At 42.6% G+C, this 23044-nt stretch overlaps 1 protein-coding gene across 1 annotated transcript in view; it reads right to left on the bottom strand.

Annotated features, from left to right (window-relative positions):
- The window catches only part of tmem94 (transmembrane protein 94), a 109225-nt gene that overhangs the window by 48920 nt on the left and 37261 nt on the right, over positions 1 to 23044 (bottom strand). Inside the window, exon 3 of the mRNA XM_084322314.1 lies at positions 11640 to 11756. Coding sequence (XP_084178440.1) covers positions 11640 to 11756 — 117 coding nt within the window. The remainder of the gene's footprint in view (positions 1 to 11639; positions 11757 to 23044) is intronic.

Genomic DNA, 23044 nt, shown 5'->3' with positions numbered 1-23044 from the left:
TTATTTAGCAGGCAGAATGGCGCCGACCTCGGTAGACACAGGGAGAGGTGTGCCTCCTCCTCATACCGTTGTCTTTGTCAAACACCTTTCCATTTGTTTTCAGATTTGTTTTTCTCTCCCTGGTTGAATAGCTAACATACCGTCAGCTATATTAGGTGATGTCACTGATTTTGTGTGACGGCAAGTGTCTGCTCACGGCTCTCGTTGTGCAACACATTGTATTTACATCTGAATACATTTCGTTCCGCTCTGATTGTTTTGTTCCACTGATCTCCGTCAGGCCCGGCCTCTCTTCACACCGTGTTAGCGCTGTGCCAGCAGTCCACCTGACTAGTAGAGACAACCACCATGGAACTATTATGAGGGAACAACCATAGAACTATATGAGGGAACAACCATAGAACTATATGAGGGAACAACCATAGAACTATATGAGGGAACAACCATAGAACTATATGAGGGAACAACCATAGAACTATATGAGGGAACAACCATAGAACTATATGAGGGAACAACCATAGAACTATATGAGGGAACAACCATAGAACTATATGAGGGAACAACCATAGAACTATTACGAGCAGGGCTGCAACCAACGATTATTTTGGTAGTCGACTAATCAGTCGATAATTTTTTCGATCAGTCGACTAATCTAACGATTATTTCTGTCACACCCTCCATCTCTGCTTCCGGTGGGCGCGGCTCCTTTTCCAGGCTCTTAGCAGACTTCTTAGCTTAACATAACAGACCGACAGTAAGTTTGGGGGAACCAATGGGATAACTGGGGATGTTGTTTGCTCCTGACAAGAGTCTCAAAGTCTGGGGTGATACTAGACAAAGCAACTCTGAGGTCGTGCTCAATGTCCAATCTGTTCCTCTGCTTTGTCTTCAGCTGGACCAGAGCTGAGAAGCCACTTTCACAAAGATAGGTAGTGCCAAAAAAAAAAAAATAAAAAAAATGTATACGACACATGGACGCAAACATTCGGCGCCGACGAGTTTTTATGGTCGACGTCGTCGATTATGTCGACTAATCGTTGCAGCCCTATTTATGAGGGAACAACCATAGAACTATATGAGGGAACAACCATAGAACTATAAGAGGGAACAACCATAGAACTATATGAGGGAACAACCATAGAACTATATGAGGGAACAACCATAGAACTATATGAGGGAACAACCATAGAACTATATGAGGGAACAACCATAGAACTATATGAGGGAACAACCATAGAACTACATGAGGGAACAACCATAGAACTATATGAGGGAACAACCATAGAACTACATGAGGGAACAACCATAGAACTATATGAGGGAACAACCATAGAACTATATGAGGGAACAACCATAGAACTATATGAGGGAACAACCATAGAACTATATGAGGGAACAACCATAGAACTATATGAGGGAACAACCATAGAACTATATGAGGGAACAACCATAGAACTATATGAGGGAACAACCATAGAACTATATGAGGGAACAACCATAGAACTATATGAGGGAACAACCATAGAACTATATGAGGGAACAACCATAGAACTATATGAGGGAACAACCATATAACTATATGAGGGAACAACCATAGAACTATATGAGGGAACAACATATTTCTTTCTCCCTCCATCTCATCTGGTTTAGGCTAATCAGTTTTACAGTCAAGTTAAATGTTAAATGGTGCATTTATATATAGCAGGGGAGGCGACCATGCAAGGTGCCGACCTGCTCATCGGTAGCAATTAGGGGTTAAGTGTCTCTTGCTCAAGGACACTTCGACACACTGCCCGGGAGGAGCGGTAATCGAACCGGGAACCTTCGGATTACCAGACGACTGCTCTATCTCCCGAGCCACTGTCGCCCCCGTTATACAAATGTAATAGATGGGCAAAGTGTGTTCTTTGAGAAAGTCTGTAAACAAGGTTTTCAAGCAGTGTCTCTGCTCTCTTTTTGTGTCTCGCTCATCTTTTGCACATGCTTGTTTTGCTTCTGATGGGACTTTGTTGTGTGTAGGGGGGGGGGGGGGCAGCATTATGACTTAGTTTTCAGTTCTCCGTCTCTCCTCATCCAGATCTCCCCGTTCCCCTTCTAGGAATTCCTCATATTGTTTACGCTCCTCTTGCACATCTTTGTAAACAGCTACTGTTTCCTAGTCTGTCCCACGGGCATGTTTTGTTTTCTCAAACCTTTCGCTCACTGCCCTTGGATTGGCACCTCCCTCTGGAATTTGGAATAGTCCCCGTCTCCGTTAGGGTTGGGTACCGTTCACATTTGAACCGATACCGATACCCGACGGTACCTTTTTCCGGTACTTTAGTCTCTAAAAATGTTATCTACCTACCTCAGTTGTAAAAAAAAAAGATTTTCCAAACTTCTAATGATTTATTATCATTATTATTTATTTAGAACAATTTGTTAAAGGGGACATGCATTGCTATTCCTTTCACTATTTGGGCAACTTTACACAATTCCTGTGAGTCTATGGAAAACACATCTGTAAACTTTTTTTCAAAAAGATTCATTGTTTTGTATTTCTCATCTCAAAGATGATAGCGGAAGACATGCTTCCCATCGGCTTTGTTGAAGGCGAGGGGTTTCGGAGTTTGATGGCATTTGTGGAGCCAGAATATACCGTCCCATGTAGAAAAACGATCACCGCGAGACTGGACAAAATGTATGACGATGCTGCACTCAGCTAATAAATGTTGAAAAAGTGTCTCTCACAACAGATGCTTGGACAGCACTTACAACTAGGGATGTCCCGATCAAAATTTTTATGTTCATGTCAGCCCGTCCTGTCCATAAACCTGACAGCAAAATAAAAATACAATTCAGATTCCTTTATTGTCACTTCTTTTAATAGTATTAATAATATATTTGATTTGTAATGCGCTTTATAATTGTGAAGCAATTACAGTACATTGTGGAACTTTTCAGTACAGTTGTGACAATCTTGGACAGCTCTCTCGCTCCGTCTGTATCAGGCCAGGCGCCAGGATGAAGTGACCGAGGGGGCAACAAATAATAAAAAAGGGGGGTTATTGGGGGCGAATATTCGATATTATGAAAAAATAATATTCGAATAGCACTTTTGCTAGTAGAAAGTCCCATCTCTCTCTCGCTCTCTCGCTCGTTCTCTGCCGTCTGTCGGCACCCGCACACGTCAACTCGTTTGAGGAAGTAATTCCACTCGCTCTGTTGTTGAGCGAATTGTTGATTGTGGGCGGTGACTACAACCAGTGCCTTACTCACGTCAGCAAAACAGTCAAATCAGAATGGCTTGGCTTAGTTGAGTGAGGGAGGATCTCGTGAACTCGAGACTAGACTGATGAGTCAAAATGAGAATTAGAGACACAGACCCCATTGATATAAACCCCCATTGCTAGGAAACAATGCTAAACACTGGAAAATGCCATTTATAAGATACAGCACAGGACCTTTAATATATAATATTGCAGCGAGCGTCGTCTGCATCTAGCTTTGTAAAGTGTAACCACACTTGCGACCGTCGGCTTGCCATCGCCCCGACTGCTTTGTTGTTGTTGTTGAATCAAGTCAAATCCTAGGCAAGCGTGTATTGTGCGCGTGAGCGTTGACGTGAACGTGCAGCACACTTCATTGTGGTAAACGAAACGTTGACTTCATCGGACTTAAGTTTATTTTTTGTAGGGATGCACCGAATGGGAAATTCTTGGCCGAAACCGATACCGAAAATAGGAAACAGTTGGCCGAAAACCGAATGCCGAAAAGCCGAAAATGATTAATATAAATATATATATATATGTGTTTTTTGTTTTTTTTTAGCTACCTGGTTATGGCAAAATACATGATTATGGCTAAACTTAACTTAAATAATATTAATAATCACTATTATGGGCCCATAAAACATTTATTCAGCACTTTTGAATGCATACATTAATTCCAGACTGTTAAGACTAAAAGACTACAACGATTGATGACGACTTCCTGTCCTCGCATTTCCATTTTCGGTTTAACGATACATTTTCAACAACGGATTGCTGCTAATTAAACACTTCATTTAAACGGAGTAACGTTAACGTTATGTCGAGTTCATACGTGTAGTGTAGTATGAACTCGTCATAACGTTAACATTACTCAGTGTCCACTGTTGCTTCCACCGTTGCGTCGCAGATGGATGGTACACTGTTAGCTCCGTAGCTAATCCACTCCTAGACAACTGATGGCAGTACCGTTAACGTCGGAGCTGATCAATACTCACAGTGGTGTCAGGAGAACTGCCTCTCCCTGAACGTCAGCAAAACAAAAGAGATGATTGTGGACTTCAGGAGGTCGGGGGTCAAGGACTACAGCCCCCTCAGCATCGACGGGGCACCAGTTGAGAGAGTGAACAGTTTCAAGTACCTCGGAGCCCACATATCCGAGGACTTGACATGGACCACACACATTGACAGTGTTGTGAAGAAGGCACGACAACACCTCTACTTCCTCAGGCGCCTAAGGAAGTTCCAAGTCAGTCAGAAGATCCTTAGGAACTTCTACTCATGTACAATAGAGAGCATCCTGACCGGCAACATCACCTCCTGGTTTGGGAATAGCACTGCACAAGACCGTAGCAGACTACAAAGAGTGACACGTTCAGCCGAACGCACAATTAGAGGGGGGCTTCCCACCCTCCAGAACATTTACAACAAGCGGTGCAAGGGGAAGGCTAAGAGAATTATTAAGGACTCGAGCCACCCGAACAACTGCCTCTTTGAACTGCTGCCGTCAGGCAAGCGATACCGGAGTCTTATGGCGAGCACAGAAAGACTCAGAAGGAGCTTCTATCCCCAGGCCATCAGGCTGCTAAACGAACAATAATCGCTAAACGAACAATAATCACTATGCAACAACCATCAAATGCACACAGCACACACACCCACACGCACACACTCACTCAAACAAACAACACACTGCAGCACCCACTCTCCACACTTTAGATCACACAAACACACTTACACTTTATATTTATTGATAAAGGATTTGCACTACAACTCGTACACCTACTGTGAATTGTACCTAAACTGCACCTCGTCCATTTATGCCTTGCACTATATAGCATTGTATATTAGTACACTGCACAGTATTGTATATTGTATGGTAACTACGTCTACGAACATTGTACATATGTCTAAACTGAACACTGTGACCTCTTTTTTTACTTCTAATTTTTACTATGTTTTTATTTCATACTTATCTTGTCATGCACAGTCTCTGGAGCGCAACAGTAAGAAGCATTTTGTACAAAAGTATTCTGTACTTCTGTATGACAACTATTAAAGAAACTTGAACTTGAAACTTGAAACTACTCCGGTTTTTTCTAATTTAGTTTAGAACCGGGTTTCGGGGGGCATCCCTACTCCCAAGAGGAGTTAGTTGTCACAGGCTGTAGAATGCAGGAAGAGCTGCCAAGCTGCTCACGTTACATGTTGCGCATGCTACCATAGATATCTATGATGCTACCGGTATGTCTGTAGTCGCGTTTTGATGACGTCATCACAACAACACGTTATTTGACTTTCGGTCATATATTTTCGGTGCTAAAACCCTTTCGGCCGAAAGCCGAAAGAGCCTTTTTAACCATTTTCGGCCGATAATTTTCGGTGCATCCCTAATTTTTTGCATTACCGAAATGTGGCACCGGTGGATCTCACGTGAATCGGTACTCGGTAGTACCGACGTGATTCGGTCGATACCCTTAAAAGTACCAGATTCGGTGCCCATCCCTACTGATAAGCATCTTCATCTTCGCTTGGTGTTTACGTTTTATCCAACGTAAACAAGTCAGCAGGAAGGGTACAACTCTGGCAGCTAAGGGCAAGTAACATTGTTCGTCAAACCGTGTTGAACTTGAGTGCTACAGACTTGAGTGGATAATAGTAATAGTTAGGGCTGTCTTAAATACTTCGAAGCTTCGAAGCTTCGTTCAATGGCACAAGCTTCGAACATAAAAAAAAATCGAAGTAAAAAAAATAAATAAAAAAAAATATAAAAAATTTTTGCCTCCAAAATCTTGCGCCTCCATTCCAATGAAACGAAAGTAAGCGGCGCCTCGACTCCACCTCTCTACAACAAGCACGTGGAGACTATCTGTGTTGAAAACAACAAGGACAGGTGCTCCAGTAGCACACCATGTTACCGCGCTCGCGCGGGACTCCGTGCTGCGTCACGGATCTGGTTGACTCCGAGTTCGATTCCCGGACTCGCCGTCATTTGCCGAATGTCTCCCCCTGCTCTCTCTCCCGTTTCACCCTGCAACTGTCGGTCATGCTTGACCAGGAAAGCGATAAACGCTAAAAAAATAAAGTTTAAAAAAAAAGAAAACAACAAGGACATGTGCAGCAGGCATGTCGACGAAGAAGTCATCAGACGTGTGGTTACACTTTAAAATATGCAAAGACAATGCCCAAAAAGCCCAGTGCCAGATATGCCAGAAGAAAATGGCATATCACAACTCTACAACAACTTTGTCAAATCACCTAAAAAACGTAAGTATCGTTGTACACGACGGCGACGCCACACAAAACATTAATAAGGCTATGACTAATGTGTTACCAAGTTGGCTAATTTAATTGTAATCATCTGCTTTTGTAGGTGCATTGTCTGATATAATTATAAATTATAAATTAAATATAATATAATTGTTTGCTTGATAGACGAAGGTTGCAACTAGGGCTGGGCGATATGGCCAAAAACGTTATCGCGATAAAATTATAAAATTATTTTCATATAACTCGATATCGATAATTATCGTCGATATAATTTCTGTCAAGTTAAATTAACTTCTTATGCCCGGCGCCAATGGACGGGCTATTAATAGACTTGTTTTGCTGCTGCGAATGTCTCGAGTTGATGTCGTCATCAGTCCGCGCACGTTCTTTTATGCACCAGTGCATAGATTATTATATTCCACCAGGGGGCAACCTACCGCCACTGGATCATTATGCATTATAAGAATGGAACTAACAGTTAGCCAGAGCAAGCGGTGTATCCCATGACAATGTACTAACTATCACCCTAAAATACTCCGTTCCGCCCCAATATATTGCAACGACGTCCACCGCATACCCCACACTACTCTAACCGTGGCCTCAGAATTCACGCCACACACCCCAGAGCTGTACACTGCGACGAGATGATCGCGAATTGCCCCTTTAATTGGCCGTTGCGATTGGTAAATATTATCTGGGGGCGGGCTTGCGAGTAGTGCTTTCAAGCCTTGCATTCGCATTTCACTCGTAAATTATCCAAGGCGTTACACCGGTTCCTGACAGGGAGCGACGCGAGCGAGCGTGATTGCGAAAATGATTAAAATGTATTCGTTTCAATCAGACTATCCTGACCTACCGCGAGCGACAGCGAACTGAGCGGCGATGTCGCTCCCCCCTCAAATATTCGCTTGCTGTGTCTTTAGTTGAGCGATTACACGGCCGAGTCCCGCCCCTAAACACTTTTTATTGGTCGAAAATCGCAGGCTGCTTTGCCCCTGTGCTTCCAGGTAAATACACACACACGTCTCCAGTTTGCTCGCTCGCTGCCTGTCAGGAACCGGTGTTAGGCGTGTGATGACGCGATGACGTCACTCACGCGAGCTGAGCAGTGAGCACTCAGCAGGTATGATCAGCGGGAACAATCGACTGAGCACTCACTCTGATAGACTGGCTGACTGTCTGATTTAGCTATGAAGAAAAGTAAAGTTAGTATTGCTTCATATTTTCGATGCGTTCGACCTCCTATAGTGAGCCGAACTGAACTGAACTCAGACACACGGAGAGAGCTGCGGCGTCTGCTGCTCCTCCCTCACCCGTGGGCCGTGGCTGTTGTAAACACTAGTCTCTAGTGGGACACTGGGACCTCGGTGAGCCTGCCAGCCGGCTAGCTACTGATAGCTATCAACAAATGCTCCAGCAAGTCTAGTAGTGCATGATAGCTCGCGTTAGCTTACTGTTCAAAACGAAACGTCCCATTAAACTAAATAGTTCAGATAGCTCCTGATATCAATGTCTTATAACACTGAGTCGATGCGTATTCGAGGTGAGGGCACGCTGAATATAGTCAATAGGGTCCAGCTGCAGCGCCGGAGAATCCTGGCCGTAGCTGGAGGCTACAGTATAGGGTCCAGCTGCAGCTCCGGGGAATCCTGGCCGTAGCTGGAGGCTACTCGAGTACACACAGACAGTGGAGCTGGTTGCATATAGCAAGCATTTAGACTTGTTGCGTGGTGGCGATGTCTCGCAGATAATACAACTACAAGTATGATTATATAATATATATATTTTATTAAAAAAAAATTATATAAAATAATTTTTTTTCTTTTTTTTTTAAATCAAAAACAATCGATATAAATAATGGTAAAATTGTTATTTAAAGATTTGCCCCTAAAAAATATTTTTTGCCCCTAAATTTCTCATTTAGGGGCAAGTGTGCCCCTAGTGAAAAAGCTTAGCGTACAGCCCTGCACCCACTCCGCACGTAAACTATAAAATAGCGGCGTGCAAGTTAATGAGCCTAGCCAGCCTTGTTTACTACCCAGAGGTGCACTGCGGGTCTCCTTCGCTGTCGCCATCTCTTTCACTGATTGGTTGTTAGTGCGTGTGCTCATATCCAAGCTTGGAAAATCGATATATCGAAACTTTGCGACCACGTTTCATGTTTATTTCGAGGAAATAATTGATCGTGATAGTTATCGTTATCGTTTTATCGCCCAGCCCTAGTTGCAACATAATTATGTAATGTCATGTCGTTGGCTGTGAGAGCAGCCCCACTGCACCCAGGCAGCGCAGCCGAGTGAAGCCTTGTTGGCTGCGTCAGTCACGAAAGGGGCTACTTAATTAATTAATCCAATCCACTTTATTTATAGAGCACATTTAAAAACAACAAAGTTTACCAAAGTGCTGTACAAGTCCCACAACAAAAAATATATATATTATAATTAATATTATTATTTTTATCTCGAAGCTTCGAATTAAAATCGAAGCTCAGCCCCGAAGCTTCGATTGGCAAAAAAAGCTTCGAAGGTCAGCCCTATAGACATATTAGCATAGTAGGTAGTAATATAGGCAAGGTAGATTCCTAAGTAGCAGAGTACATACTAGTAAAAGACAGTACGAAAGGTCGTTTTTTCTAGTCTTTTTTACATGTCTCCATTCTGACTTCATTTTAGCTCAGTCGCTTTAGTACTCTCTCTCTCTCTCTCCTTATTTCTCAGACACCGGGCATAGGCCTACAATTGCCTTAAATGATTAGTTCAGCTCAGCTGAGATGACCTCATTCAAGCCTCCTGATCTCACGTACTGTACGTGCCCATACAGTGCAAAGTGTAAACAGGCCGTTTAGTCCCCCAGTTGTTACTTAACGTTACAGGTAATGCTAGCCAATACACCTGATTCTACCAAGCATTAGCCCCAACATGTGCTGCATTGCACTGAACAGGATAGACTAGGAGTAGTCAAGTCAAATGTATTTGTACATCCCAAAATCACAACAAGTTTCCCCGACGGGCTTCACAGATCAACAAGTAACAATAGATTCACAATAAAAACCAACATAAAATCCAAAATGTTACAACATCCCCAGACTTTCCCCCAATGAAGATAAGGAACAACTTCCTGTAACCCGAGTACTGAATAGAAAAAAGGTAGTAAAGCCAATGTTTTTTTTTTATTTTTGTTTTTTTATCTTTTCCCCCCTCCTTTTTCCTCCGATTTTCTCCCATCCCAATGTTAGTCGTTATGCCAATTCCCAATCCCCTTCCTGGTCGCTGCGCACTTACCCCCCACAGTCGGTCTGGGAGAGTGGAGGCTACCACGTGCTTCCTCCGACACACGTCTAGCCAATCAACCGCTTCTTTTCACCTGGCAGCGCGGACTCTCACTGAGAGGGTGTAACGTGTGGAAGGATCACACTACCCCCCCTTAGATCCTATCCACGCTGAGCAGGCGCCCCGACTGAACTGTAGGAGTCGCTGGTTTACAACGACCCGGACCCACCCCGCCAGCTTTCCCACCCTCTAATACTGCCAATTGTATTAGTGTGAACGGCCAGCCAAGCTGGTGACACGCCGGGAGCTGGATTCGAACAGGCGAATCCAGCGTCTCCGGTGTTGGTGACGAACGCAATCTCCGCTACGCCACCTGACCGCCTCAGTAAAGCCAATGTTAACGTTAGCATACGAGGGCACATCACACAACACTGAGCTAGTTAATGGCGTTATCGACTTTCTCCCACGGTGCAGACGGGGGTGTTGTTGTCGATATCTTCTTTTCAGAGCGGTCCATTCCCAGCGGAATACATTTTTCACATCATTGTCAATTTCTTTAGCTTCCCAACAACTATCCTTTTGGTCGATTTAAAAAAGGGCCGTACCAGTGTCTTTTTTTCTTATCATGCACAACTTGTGTCTTACCTATTTTTATTTTTTTTATGCCTATTTTTATTGTATTTTGCACAATCGATGCAGGCATGACCACCTGCATTTCACTGTATGCCCTGGTATGTATGTGACAAATAAACCTCTTGATTCTTGATGTGCGTTGCCACGATAATGGCCCCCACGTGCCCCCGATAACAGAACGATATTAGAACGATATTATGCAATGCCTGTTGTGAATCAGTCTCTCTTTCTCTCTTGCTTCATTCATTGTTGTAGCCCATCAGAAAAGGTAAGATTAGAGCCTACGACGTTCTGACCCTGTATATAACGTTACCGCATGTAGCCTGACTTAGTGGAGAATCCTTTGGAAAGACGTCGGCACTCGTTAACAAAAGGAATGTAAATGTGTCTAACGTGACAGTCAAGTCTTCTTTTTTTAAAACTTAATTTTTTTAGCGTTTATCGCTTTTCTGGTCAAGCATGACCGACAGATACAGGGTGAAACGGGATATAGAGCAGGGGAAGACATTCTGGCAAATGACGGCGGGTCCGGGAATTGAACTCGGAGTCCACCAGATGCGTGACGCAGCACGGTTTTCCCCGACGCAGAAATAGCGCCGAGATATGCGGTGAGCTACTGGAGCTCCCCGACAGTCAAGTCTTCTACTGTCACTTTCATGGTGAACCGAGTCCCTCCTACAGCAGCCTCCTAGCTCTCCAAACTGCGCAATGTAAAATACGGTAAACCATAAGACATCCATAAGACCCAAACAGAGTCTATATTCTAACACAGCGGTTCCCAAACTTTTTTGGCCGTGCACCCCCTGTCACCTCCCGACCTAGCTGACGCACCCCCCAATGGGTTTCTGTTAGAATTTTTTTATTTAATTTTTTATTTTATCTCTTCCCACGGCGACTATGGATAGGGAATTTCTTTATTTAATTAAAATGTTCACGACAACATGGATGCATGTACTCTGCCAGCATGTTTAATATCCATAATACTAAAGGTTTGACTAAGATTTTTATGAAATTGTATTGTTTATAAAAAAAAAAAAAAAAAAAAAAAAAAATCTTTTTTTTTTACCACCATTAGCCTTTTCATGTCACGCACCACCTAGAGGGCGCTCGCGCACCACAAGGGGTGCGCGCACCACAGTTTGGGAACAGAACAATCACCAACTGAGAAGGTTTAGTCAAGGTTTAAGCAAACGCAACACATTGTGTGTGTGTCCTGTACCTGTGTGGAGGTCCGTCTGCGCCTGGTCTGCTGGTGCTGCTCCAACACAGCAGTGAGCTGGTCCCGGAGTATCCCCAGAGCCTGGCCCGTCGACAGGCCCAGAGAGCCCTCCTCCTCCTGAGAGAACAACAGGTGGTGGTTAGAGACTCTGTCATTCTGTCATCTGTTCTCTAGTATTCAGTCTCGTGCAGTTAAATCCTCTCTAGAAGTGAAACTGAAACTTACCAAGCCTATACGTTGTTAAAGGGGCAGTAGGCAATTCATTTACTCTGGATGCCTGAACACAGAATGACACCAGTATCACTGACTACCACGGCAAGCCTATAGAAAATTATTCTATTTAATAATAATTATTATAATAATGATCATAAATATAATATATAAATTAAATTAAAAAAAATGAAAAATTAAATAAAAGAAATTATAATAATTATAAAAAAAAAATCTGTTGTACCGAACTCGTACCGAACCGTGGCCCCAATACCGAGGTACGTACCGAACCGTGGCTTCTGTGTACCGTTACACCCCTACTAGTAATAATAAAGAAATACTGTGTGTATGTGCATATATATGAAAATACATACATACTGTATGTACATATTGATCTATGTGTCTGTCTGTCCATTTATCTATCTATCTATCTATCTATCTATCTATCTATCTATCTATCTATCTATCTATCTATCTATCTCTCTGCATACAGAAGAGGGATAGCTCTGGATAGTTTGGAATGGACCAATCAGCAGCAACAACAACAACAACAACAACAACAACATCAGCTGCCCCCGGCAGGCCACACCTTCCCCCGGTATCAGCGCTCCAAACCAGACATCACTAGGACCTCCACACAGCCCTGACCTGTTAGCTGTACCTTACATCTATATGTATTAGGGATGCATGATAATTATCGGGCCGATATCAGCAATTATGACGTCATCCCGATAACATTATTGATAGCTCCGATAATATAATAATACATTTTTTGGTTAAGGTTAGAGTTTGTCTTAGAGCAGGGCGATAGAACGCCAGGTAGTTTGCAGGCTGTTAGGCGCAGAACTTGCTGTCCCACGATTGGCGCACATGTCACATGACCTGGCCAATCAGAGCGCAAAACTCGAACGCGGAAACGAAGGCATACACGCGGACCATCCTCCCACTCTCCCCCAGCCCAGGAAGAAGGGAGGAGGAGGAGGGGGAGGAAGAAGAGGAGGAGGAGGAGAGGGAGGTGATGAGGACCAGCCTCCCTCTCTCCCCCAGCCCAGGAAGAAGGGAGGAGGAGGAGGGGGAGGGGGAGGGGGAGGAGGAGGAGGAGGGGGAGGAGGAGGAGGTGATGAGGACCAGCCTCCCTCTCTCCCCCAGCCCAGGAAGAAGGGAGGAGGAGGAGGAAGAAAAGGAGGAGGCGGAGGAGGAGGAGGAGGAGGAGGAGGAGGAGGAGGAGGAGGAGGAGGAGGAGGAAATGTGGATGCCTATGCTGGCTTCAGACAAAACTTTGCAACCATCATTTAACCCAAAACTGTCAACACACACAGTCTACCAGAGTGCCACTCCACCAGTCCAGCTAGTAAAAGCCTTGTATAGTCACAAGATGATGCATAATATTATGTAAACCAATTCCTACCAACGGCACAAAATAGCAGCGTTACTGAGTTGTTTGTCCACCTCTAGTAAATTAACAGTTACTCAGTTGTTTGTTCATCTCTAGTAAATTAACAGTTACTCAGTTGTTTGTTCATCTCTAGTAAATGAACAGTTACTGAGTTGTTTGTTCATCTCGAGTAAATTAACAGTTACTCAGTTGTTTGTTCATCTCTAGTAAACAGGGAACAAACTTAACTTTTTGACTTACCAGCCATTTGGCTGGTAGATTTTAAAAACTACCAGCCATCCAGATTTTTTACCAGCCAAAAATTATAAATAGCTTTTTAGTATATCGCCATGTGTTATTATTACTATATAATACTCTCGTATGCTATTTTCAATTAATATCATAAACAACATAAGGAATATTAGCATAATTTTAAACAATATTAAGATACAAATGTACATACATTGGCCTTTATTGAATATTCAAATTATAGTTAATTGTAACATTTTCATATCAAGTTTGAATTACCATTCTAAATTAATTCTCTGATCATTTAATTGAGAAATGTTTTTGTCTTGGTGATCATGCATTCCACTGGGTAGGCTTTACAACCATAATTAGCTGAAAGTGAAAGCCGACACACCTATATGAACATGCTGGACTAACGTTATAAAAAAAACACAATAAACTTACTCGCACATCCAGGCGAAGTCCCTGTATGGTCTTGATTTTTTCGCTATAGCGTGGGCGTTACGGAATAGTATCCGCATTTTAGCCAGAGTCGACTCTGACAGCTTGGTCAACAGTCGTACAGTCGGAGCAGCCAGGAGCGGAGTAGACTGTGCTTTGTATCTAACAGAGCAGTCCCTGTGACAGCGTGACGTCTCGTGGCTTTTGATGGCTTCCAGTTTCATCACCGACGTCCCGATGACAAATTAATTTCGTTTTCTTTTATCCGGTGCTTTGGCACGACATGGTATACAAAACATTACCCCCCCCTCAAATTTAAGCCATTCTTGTAGTTTCCCGGAATCAGATGTGTACCATTTCTGGCTAAATTTCCTAACTACACCGACGCTAGTAGCAGGTGCAGTGTTATCGGTGGTGCTGGTGGTAGCAACGGACTCGTCAACGTTAATGTTGTCGCCTGTTTTTCTTAATTTTGAGGGGGGACCCGGGGGAGCTACTCCGGGAATATGCCTCCACATATTTGGTCAAATCAAATGCAAAATTAAATATCAGAGCACAATCAAAAACGCGATTGCAGGGTTTTTTTGTAGGCTAAAGAACGGATGAAGACAGACCTCATGTGCGTCTCATATTACAAACTTGATCTTGTGAGCAGAGCGCATCTCATTTACATTTAAAGGTTCATTGTTTGTAAACATTAGAACGGACACGTGACACACACACACACACACACACACACAGTTTCACTTTCGTTTCAACTCACCACGCCCGCATCCAATAGGGTCCAGCTGCAGCCCCGGAGATTGTTCCAGATTGGGCAACTTCCGCCCGCTCCCACAACATTTCTCCCGCTCAGCTGGAGGCTACTCCCTGCATCATATTAATGCCGACCCATGCAGTGGATTTTGTTGGCCGCCAGATGGCGCCCAGGCCTTAATTTATGACGGCCAAACATTAAATCTACACGCCTGTGGCGCTGGGCGTGTAACTATTTTGTACCCTGCTAGTAAATGAACAGTTACTGAGTTGTTTGTTCATCTCTAGTAAGGAGGGGGAGGGGGAGGAGGAGGAGGAGGGGGAGGAGGAGGAGGTGATGAGGACCAGCCTCCCTCTCTCCCCCAGCCCAGGAAGAAGGGAGGAGGAGGAGGAAGAAAAGGAGGAGGCGGAGGAGGAGGAGGAGGAGGAGGAGGAGGAGGAGGAGGAGGAGGAGGAGGAAATGTGGATGCCTATGCTGGCTTCAGACAAAACTTTGCAACCATCATTTAACCCAAAACTGTCAACACACACAGTCTACCAGAGTGCCACTCCACCAGTCCAGCTAGTAAAAGCCTTGTATAGTCACAAGATGATGCATAATATTATGTAAACCAATTCCTACCAACGGCACAAAATAGCAGCGTTACTGAGTTGTTTGTCCACCTCTAGTAAATTAACAGTTACTCAGTTGTTTGTTCATCTCTAGTAAATTAACAGTTACTCAGTTGTTTGTTCATCTCTAGTAAATGAACAGTTACTGAGTTGTTTGTTCATCTCGAGTAAATTAACAGTTACTCAGTTGTTTGTTCATCTCTAGTAAACAGGGAACAAACTTAACTTTTTGACTTACCAGCCATTTGGCTGGTAGATTTTAAAAACTACCAGCCATCCAGATTTTTTACCAGCCAAAAATTATAAATAGCTTTTTAGTATATCGCCATGTGTTATTATTACTATATAATACTCTCGTATGCTATTTTCAATTAATATCATAAACAACATAAGGAATATTAGCATAATTTTAAACAATATTAAGATACAAATGTACATACATTGGCCTTTATTGAATATTCAAATTATAGTTAATTGTAACATTTTCATATCAAGTTTGAATTACCATTCTAAATTAATTCTCTGATCATTTAATTGAGAAATGTTTTTGTCTTGGTGATCATGCATTCCACTGGGTAGGCTTTACAACCATAATTAGCTGAAAGTGAAAGCCGACACACCTATATGAACATGCTGGACTAACGTTATAAAAAAAACACAATAAACTTACTCGCACATCCAGGCGAAGTCCCTGTATGGTCTTGATTTTTTCGCTATAGCGTGGGCGTTACGGAATAGTATCCGCATTTTAGCCAGAGTCGACTCTGACAGCTTGGTCAACAGTCGTACAGTCGGAGCAGCCAGGAGCGGAGTAGACTGTGCTTTGTATCTAACAGAGCAGTCCCTGTGACAGCGTGACGTCTCGTGGCTTTTGATGGCTTCCAGTTTCATCACCGACGTCCCGATGACAAATTAATTTCGTTTTCTTTTATCCGGTGCTTTGGCACGACATGGTATACAAAACATTACCCCCCCCTCAAATTTAAGCCATTCTTGTAGTTTCCCGGAATCAGATGTGTACCATTTCTGGCTAAATTTCCTAACTACACCGACGCTAGTAGCAGGTGCAGTGTTATCGGTGGTGCTGGTGGTAGCAACGGACTCGTCAACGTTAATGTTGTCGCCTGTTTTTCTTAATTTTGAGGGGGGACCCGGGGGAGCTACTCCGGGAATATGCCTCCACATATTTGGTCAAATCAAATGCAAAATTAAATATCAGAGCACAATCAAAAACGCGATTGCAGGGTTTTTTTGTAGGCTAAAGAACGGATGAAGACAGACCTCATGTGCGTCTCATATTACAAACTTGATCTTGTGAGCAGAGCGCATCTCATTTACATTTAAAGGTTCATTGTTTGTAAACATTAGAACGGACACGTGACACACACACACACACACACACACACACACAGTTTCACTTTCGTTTCAACTCACCACGCCCGCATCCAATAGGGTCCAGCTGCAGCCCCGGAGATTGTTCCAGATTGGGCAACTTCCGCCCGCTCCCACAACATTTCTCCCGCTCAGCTGGAGGCTACTCCCTGCATCATATTAATGCCGACCCATGCAGTGGATTTTGTTGGCCGCCAGATGGCGCCCAGGCCTTAATTTATGACGGCCAAACATTAAATCTACACGCCTGTGGCGCTGGGCGTGTAACTATTTTGTACCCTGCTAGTAAATGAACAGTTACTGAGTTGTTTGTTCATCTCTAGTAAATGAACAGTTACTCAGTTGTTTGTTCATCTCTAGTAAATTAACAGTTACTCAGTTGTTTGTTCATCTCTAGTAAATTAACAGTTACTCAGTTGTTTGTTCATCTCTAGTAAATTAACAGTTACTGAGTTGTTTGTTCATCTCTAGTAAATTAACAGTTACTCAGTTGTTTGTTCATCTCTAGTAAATTAACAGTTACTCAGTTGTTTGTTCATCTCTAGTAAATTAACAGTTACTGAGTTGTTTGTTCATCGCTAGTAAATTAACAGTTTAACGCTAATCACTGGGAACGCAAGGCATAGTGAGGGAAGGGGGGGCTGAGAATCTCTGTCTCTCTCTCTGTGTGTCTGTGTGTGTGTGTGTGTGTGTGTGTGTGTGTGTGTGTGTGTGTGTGTGTGTGTGTGTGTCGCTTTCTCTCCCTCTCTACATCTCTCCTGAACCTATTTAATTCAAAAGGAAGATATTGATGGACAGTAGCTATAGTATATAGCTCAGTAGCTGTAACAGAATAATTGTATTAATTACTATTAATGAACTATTATTCAATAGTTTAAATTATAATGAATTAAATAACTGTATAAAGAATTTTCCATGTTCTGTAATCTAATAATTCCATTACCTTTCCTATCTGTATCAAAGTCAAAATGTTGGTGTTGTGACAACACTACAACATACAAAAGCAGCTTGACAACCGATATCCTTTGCGTCTAGTAGGCATGGGCCAATGTGTGATTTTGGTGATATGTGCTATTTTCACAGATATTTGTCCCTTAGTATGCACACGCACAGTATAATATGCATGTAGTAAATAGTAAAAACTCTGTTACTTGAAAGATTTTCACTGTGCTCCTAAATTTCTTTGTGTGGTCCTAATTTTATTTTATTTAGGAGCACATGTGCTCCCGGGGGAAAAGGTTAGCATAGAGCCCTGTATATAGTAATAATAATTACACATGGCGATATACTAAAAAGCTATTTCAAATTTTTGGCTGGTAAAAAATCTGCCTGGCTGGTAGTTTTTTTAACACTTTGGTTGCCTTGGGTTAAATTAATGATATACCATAGATTGCCAGCGCTATTTGTCTATGGAGAAAGTCCCCTTCTTTGCAGGGCTATAACTTTTTAAATTCTATTGCTACATTGCCATTATTAGGGCCCATTCAAAGTCCTATATGTATTGTTCATTGTGTAGCAACGTTAAACTTTTTCATTCACATATTCATAGTAAAGTATGGTCTAATGTATAAGTATGTTTTCATCTCTTTCTGCAGCTTTCTCCAGAACGTGATATATAGCCCCAAATGCATTATATTGATGATGAAATACAGTTTGATGGCAATCAGCGCGATATAAAAAATTCCAACTAGACGTACTTCTAGAAGTTACTACACGTCATCTGATGTTGACCGGATGGGCGAGGGGGCGTTTATAATTCCGTGGGCAGCGTTATACCAATCATCTAATGTGGGTCAAATGTTGATAATAGCAGTTAGTATCTAAGACGGTAACGTTACACGCTAAAACTCACCCCAGTCTCCGCGCGCCGTTGGGCGATCATCGTCGAGTAGAAATTTTATCATTATGGGATATATTATTACCCGGTCCATCTCCAGCTTGTATAATGGTATATACGTCCAAATCATGTTGTTTATCGAGTTATTGCCAATCGATCACCGTGTAGCGTGACGAGCCAGAGTCCCATGAACCATAGCGAGCGCCCGGAAGTACTACGGTCGTCATGACAACCTCTATTCAATATCCTGTGTGGCGATTGTGCCGATCGGCCACCAGATGGCGCTCCTGAACCGCCAGAGAGCTCAGTGGGTCCTGCTGGTGGATCTCAGGCCAGCGGAGGGGGAATATGAATCCGATCGCAGATTTTTGAAATATTGATATAAGGACGCTGTACAGCGTCCCCCGGCAACTTTAGCATGGCCAGCAAAGACGTGAAAAGACGTGTCCCGGCAGTCAAAGTGTTAATCTACCAGCCACCTTGGCTGGTAAGCCAAAAAGAAAATGTTGTTCCCTGTTCATCTCTAGTAAATGAACACTTACTGAGTTGTTTGTCCACCTCTAGTAAATGAACAGTTACTCAGTTGTTCGTTCATCTCCAGGACATTAAGTTTGTATGAAATACTCTCAACTGTAGTGTAGTTGATGCCATTAGCTCACTCGCAGGGCTCTGTGGTCAGAGTTCTGGCCTGGTTCCGAGTGAAGACAAACAGGGTCACAAGACAAAAAATAATTGTTAATCAGTGGAGTGGATCTTTAACAACATTTCAGGGACCAACAACAGCCTCTGTGCCAACAGACAGGCTGCTGAAAATGAATGTTCTATAGATTTTGATATAGCAGTCATTTCAGTGGTTTCTCATCTGTGCCGTTAGACGTATGCAAGTTTATGATTTTCTTCTTGTGAACATTGTATTTTATAATTATTTGCCATTATAGCTGTATTAACATGCACATAAAATGAATAGAATGAATTAGAATAGAATTTTACATTTAATTATTATTATTATTATTTCTCACTTTTTCTGTATTTTTGCTCCCATCCCAATTTAGTCGTTATGCCAATTCCCTTCCTGGTCGTTGCGCGCATTGTCCCACTGTCTGCCTAGGTAGACGACCGCATGCCTCCTCTGATACATGTAGAGTCGCCAGCCGCTTCTTTTCACCTGACAGCGAGGAGTCTCACTGGGGGAACGTAGCGCGTGCAGAGGTTCACGCTATTTCCCCCCGCTCCCCTCACTGCTGAACAGGCCCCCCGACCGACCAGTAGGAGTCGCTGTTTACAACGACCAGGACACATACCTCGCCGGCTTCCCACCCGCTAACACTGCCAATTGTGTTAGTAGGGACGACTGACCAAGCCGGAGGTACCGCTGACAGCTGGATCCGATCCCAGAGTCTCTGCGGTGGTAGGCGAGTGCATTCTCCACTGCGCTACCCAGCCGCCCGAATTTTACATTTAAAGCAAGTGAGAAAACCTGGGGACGTGGCGAGACGGTTTCACTTCTCTGGAGTATCTGCTCAAAACCAGCAGCTAATGGTGAAACAGACTGATGTTCCCGCGGATGTTTCAAAATGTTGACATTTCATGTTAATGCTACAATCTGTGTGAATCCATTTGGTTCAAGAGTTACTGAGTTGGAACGAGTGAACCCAGGAATTATTCAATACAGGCAGCTAGGGCTGTCCCCGACTAAGGATTTGGATAGTCGACTATGATTGGCCGAAATTAGGTCGACAGTCGTCGACTATAAAAAAATATATATAAACCGGTATATATATTGAGAAAATAGGTGATAGGTGACAGTAGTCAAATAGTTTCTTTTTTTCTTTTTGTTATGTTCTGGCAACATATTCTGGCTAAATATGCCTCGTTTTATTAATGTGTATTGATAACATAGTGCTGTAATAAAATATTCTAATAAAAAAAAGAGAACGGGAGTGGTTCTTGTATAGTAATAGATGGATATAGCAAGATAGCATAAGGATATATATAACTGTATATTATATAGCATAGTATTGTATAGTTGGTGATGCGAGTCTTGGCGATACATGCAAATATGTGCATATTTAATGGGGGAAGTGCCTCATTTGCATATTTAAACATACAATTCAGAAAACTTGCAATATATTTTTTCTTAGTTTATATTATGTATGTACATAAAAAACTGGGAAAGTTTCATAGTGATATCTATTCAAGTATTTTTTTTCTATTAGGGGGTGCTGTCTCACCTTAAATGATTAAATTACTTTTTTTTTTAATTAACCTTAATTTAACCCAAATCAGACATTAACACATTGGTCGCCAAAATCGCTTTTCAGCGTTATTGCCCGCCATGCGTTGACCGCCAACATCGCTGTACAGCATTTTTTAGATCAATATTAAAAATTTTCGCCATGGCATTCATAATTCATCCACCCAACCCCCGATGCCCTAGTGGGACCCTAGATGGGACTGCAACGGCTCAATACCGCCGCCTGGTGGATGGTCGGGCGAGTTACACTCTCGCAAAAACCGGAAGTGTCATCGGTGCATCGAGGAAATTCCTCCGGCAGTCACATCCCGCTACGGGACTCCTGACACTATAGTACATATGGATCGCTTTCTAAACTTAATAATCGATATGATTTCTGCGTTTATTGCGCCATACAAACCGGAAATGGACCTAGGCGATCGGCGTCGAATAATTGGGATCTTTCACCGCCAGTCTCATCGGCCCACGGTAAGAGAACAGTAATGTTATTTTCAGCACGATTGTTTATTCATTTCATTGCAAACCATCTGATCAATATATCACCCATACTACATAAAGCCGTTACTGATGATCAAGGAATTATAAACGACCCCCCCCCTTTGGGCCTATAACTAGCGTTTTTAGAATTACAGCAGAAAAGATTAAAAACATACTTATATTCTCGAAGGTATTAACACAACAATGTATGAATGAAAAAGTATAACGTTCCGACATCCTGAACAATAGATAATCGATGTTGAATGGGCCATAGTAATGTCAATATAGCAATACAATTAAAAAAGTTATAGCCCTGCAAAGAAGGTAAACATCTCCATAGGCTTTTAACACTTTCAGAGCCGGCCGTGTTTTCCTTTTTACCCCCTTGAATGCCCAGCACCACTTCAATGTTATCGTTAATATCGCCTAATCTATGTTTTAAATTATGGCTATGTGTCTAATCTGCCCGTCGCATTATCAATGACCCATTTCCAGTCAACATTGTCGAAGCGGATTGTTTTTTTATCAGTTCATTTCCGTTTTATAGCATTTTGAAAAGCACTTGTTTTCACGAGAAAAAAAAAGGTTTTACATGATAATCGCCCTGTACTGTAATATTCTAGAACGTTGTCATTTGTCGGCCTATTTATGAATCGTTTTCAAATAAACGCTAGATTATCGATAGTATGTGTACGTGTGCACACTGGTGCCGCGCGCTGAAAATCGATTCTCTCAGTTCCTGATCGCTCTTACAGTCAAACAGCCATATCACATTATAGGGGGAAAGCTTATATCTCCGTGAAAACGGGTCTGATTATCCTAAGACTGGTAACATAGATTCCTTACCTGAGATCAGATGGTATCCAAATGGATTATTCCAATTCCTGATCGCCATTCAAAAAAATCTATCCTTTTATTGATCCCACACGTATACTGTAAAACACAGTAACCACGCTGTTCTGAGGGTCCATCATGAAGCTGATCGGCGCCGGTTACATGCGTGAGAAGTAAAACGTGGATTCCGGGTTTTTTTTTCTCATGCTTTTTCCAATCCAAAAGGGCAAATGACCATCTGGGAGACGGTAGGGGGCGCTTTTTTCACATCTGAGCGCCTGGGGTGGCTGATTTACCAACGGTAGACTCTGTTGATGAAATATGAATTCAGATCGCTAATAAAAAAAAAAGAAAAAAAAACAACGAATATTCTCGTGATGGGCATTCAACCCGCGGGGGGTAAACCCGAGAAATCTCAGGTTGGGCAATCAAAGTGTTAACGGTGGCAGAGAGGGGTATAAGATGGGCACAACCCCTGGCGGTCAATGTGTTAAGCACCCCCCGACAGCCCAAATGGAATGATCCAAACAATAAACAAATAAAAATAATTAATTTAATTAAAAAAAAACATTCTAGAACATTTGTGATGTCACAGTATGATGTCATGTTGTGATGTCACAGTATGATGTCATGTTGTAGTGTCAAGGTATGATGTCATAATAGAACATTCTAGAACATTTGTATCTAGGTCTGAACAGATGAACTGTTTCAACAGCATATTGAAACCTGCATTTCTCAAACAAGGTGCCTTTAGGCCAGACCTAGGCAATTACGGCCCACGGGCCACTTTTTCCGGCCCTTTGGGCGTCCGAGTCCGGCCCGCTGTCAATTTTTACAATGGAAGAGAATGAATATTGAGCAGAATTAAGTTCAAGTTATCATTGGTTCGGCCCTCCAACACAGGTTTCTCATGTGGCCCCTTGTAAAAGTTAATTGCCCACCCCTGCTTTAGGCTTTGCTACCGTTTA

This window comes from Notolepis coatsorum, assembly GCF_963971535.1.
Source record: "Notolepis coatsorum genome assembly, chromosome: 10".
In the NCBI taxonomy this organism is placed as follows: Eukaryota; Metazoa; Chordata; class Actinopteri; order Aulopiformes; family Paralepididae; genus Notolepis; species Notolepis coatsorum.
This window is presented reverse-complemented; position numbering and strand designations above follow the sequence as displayed.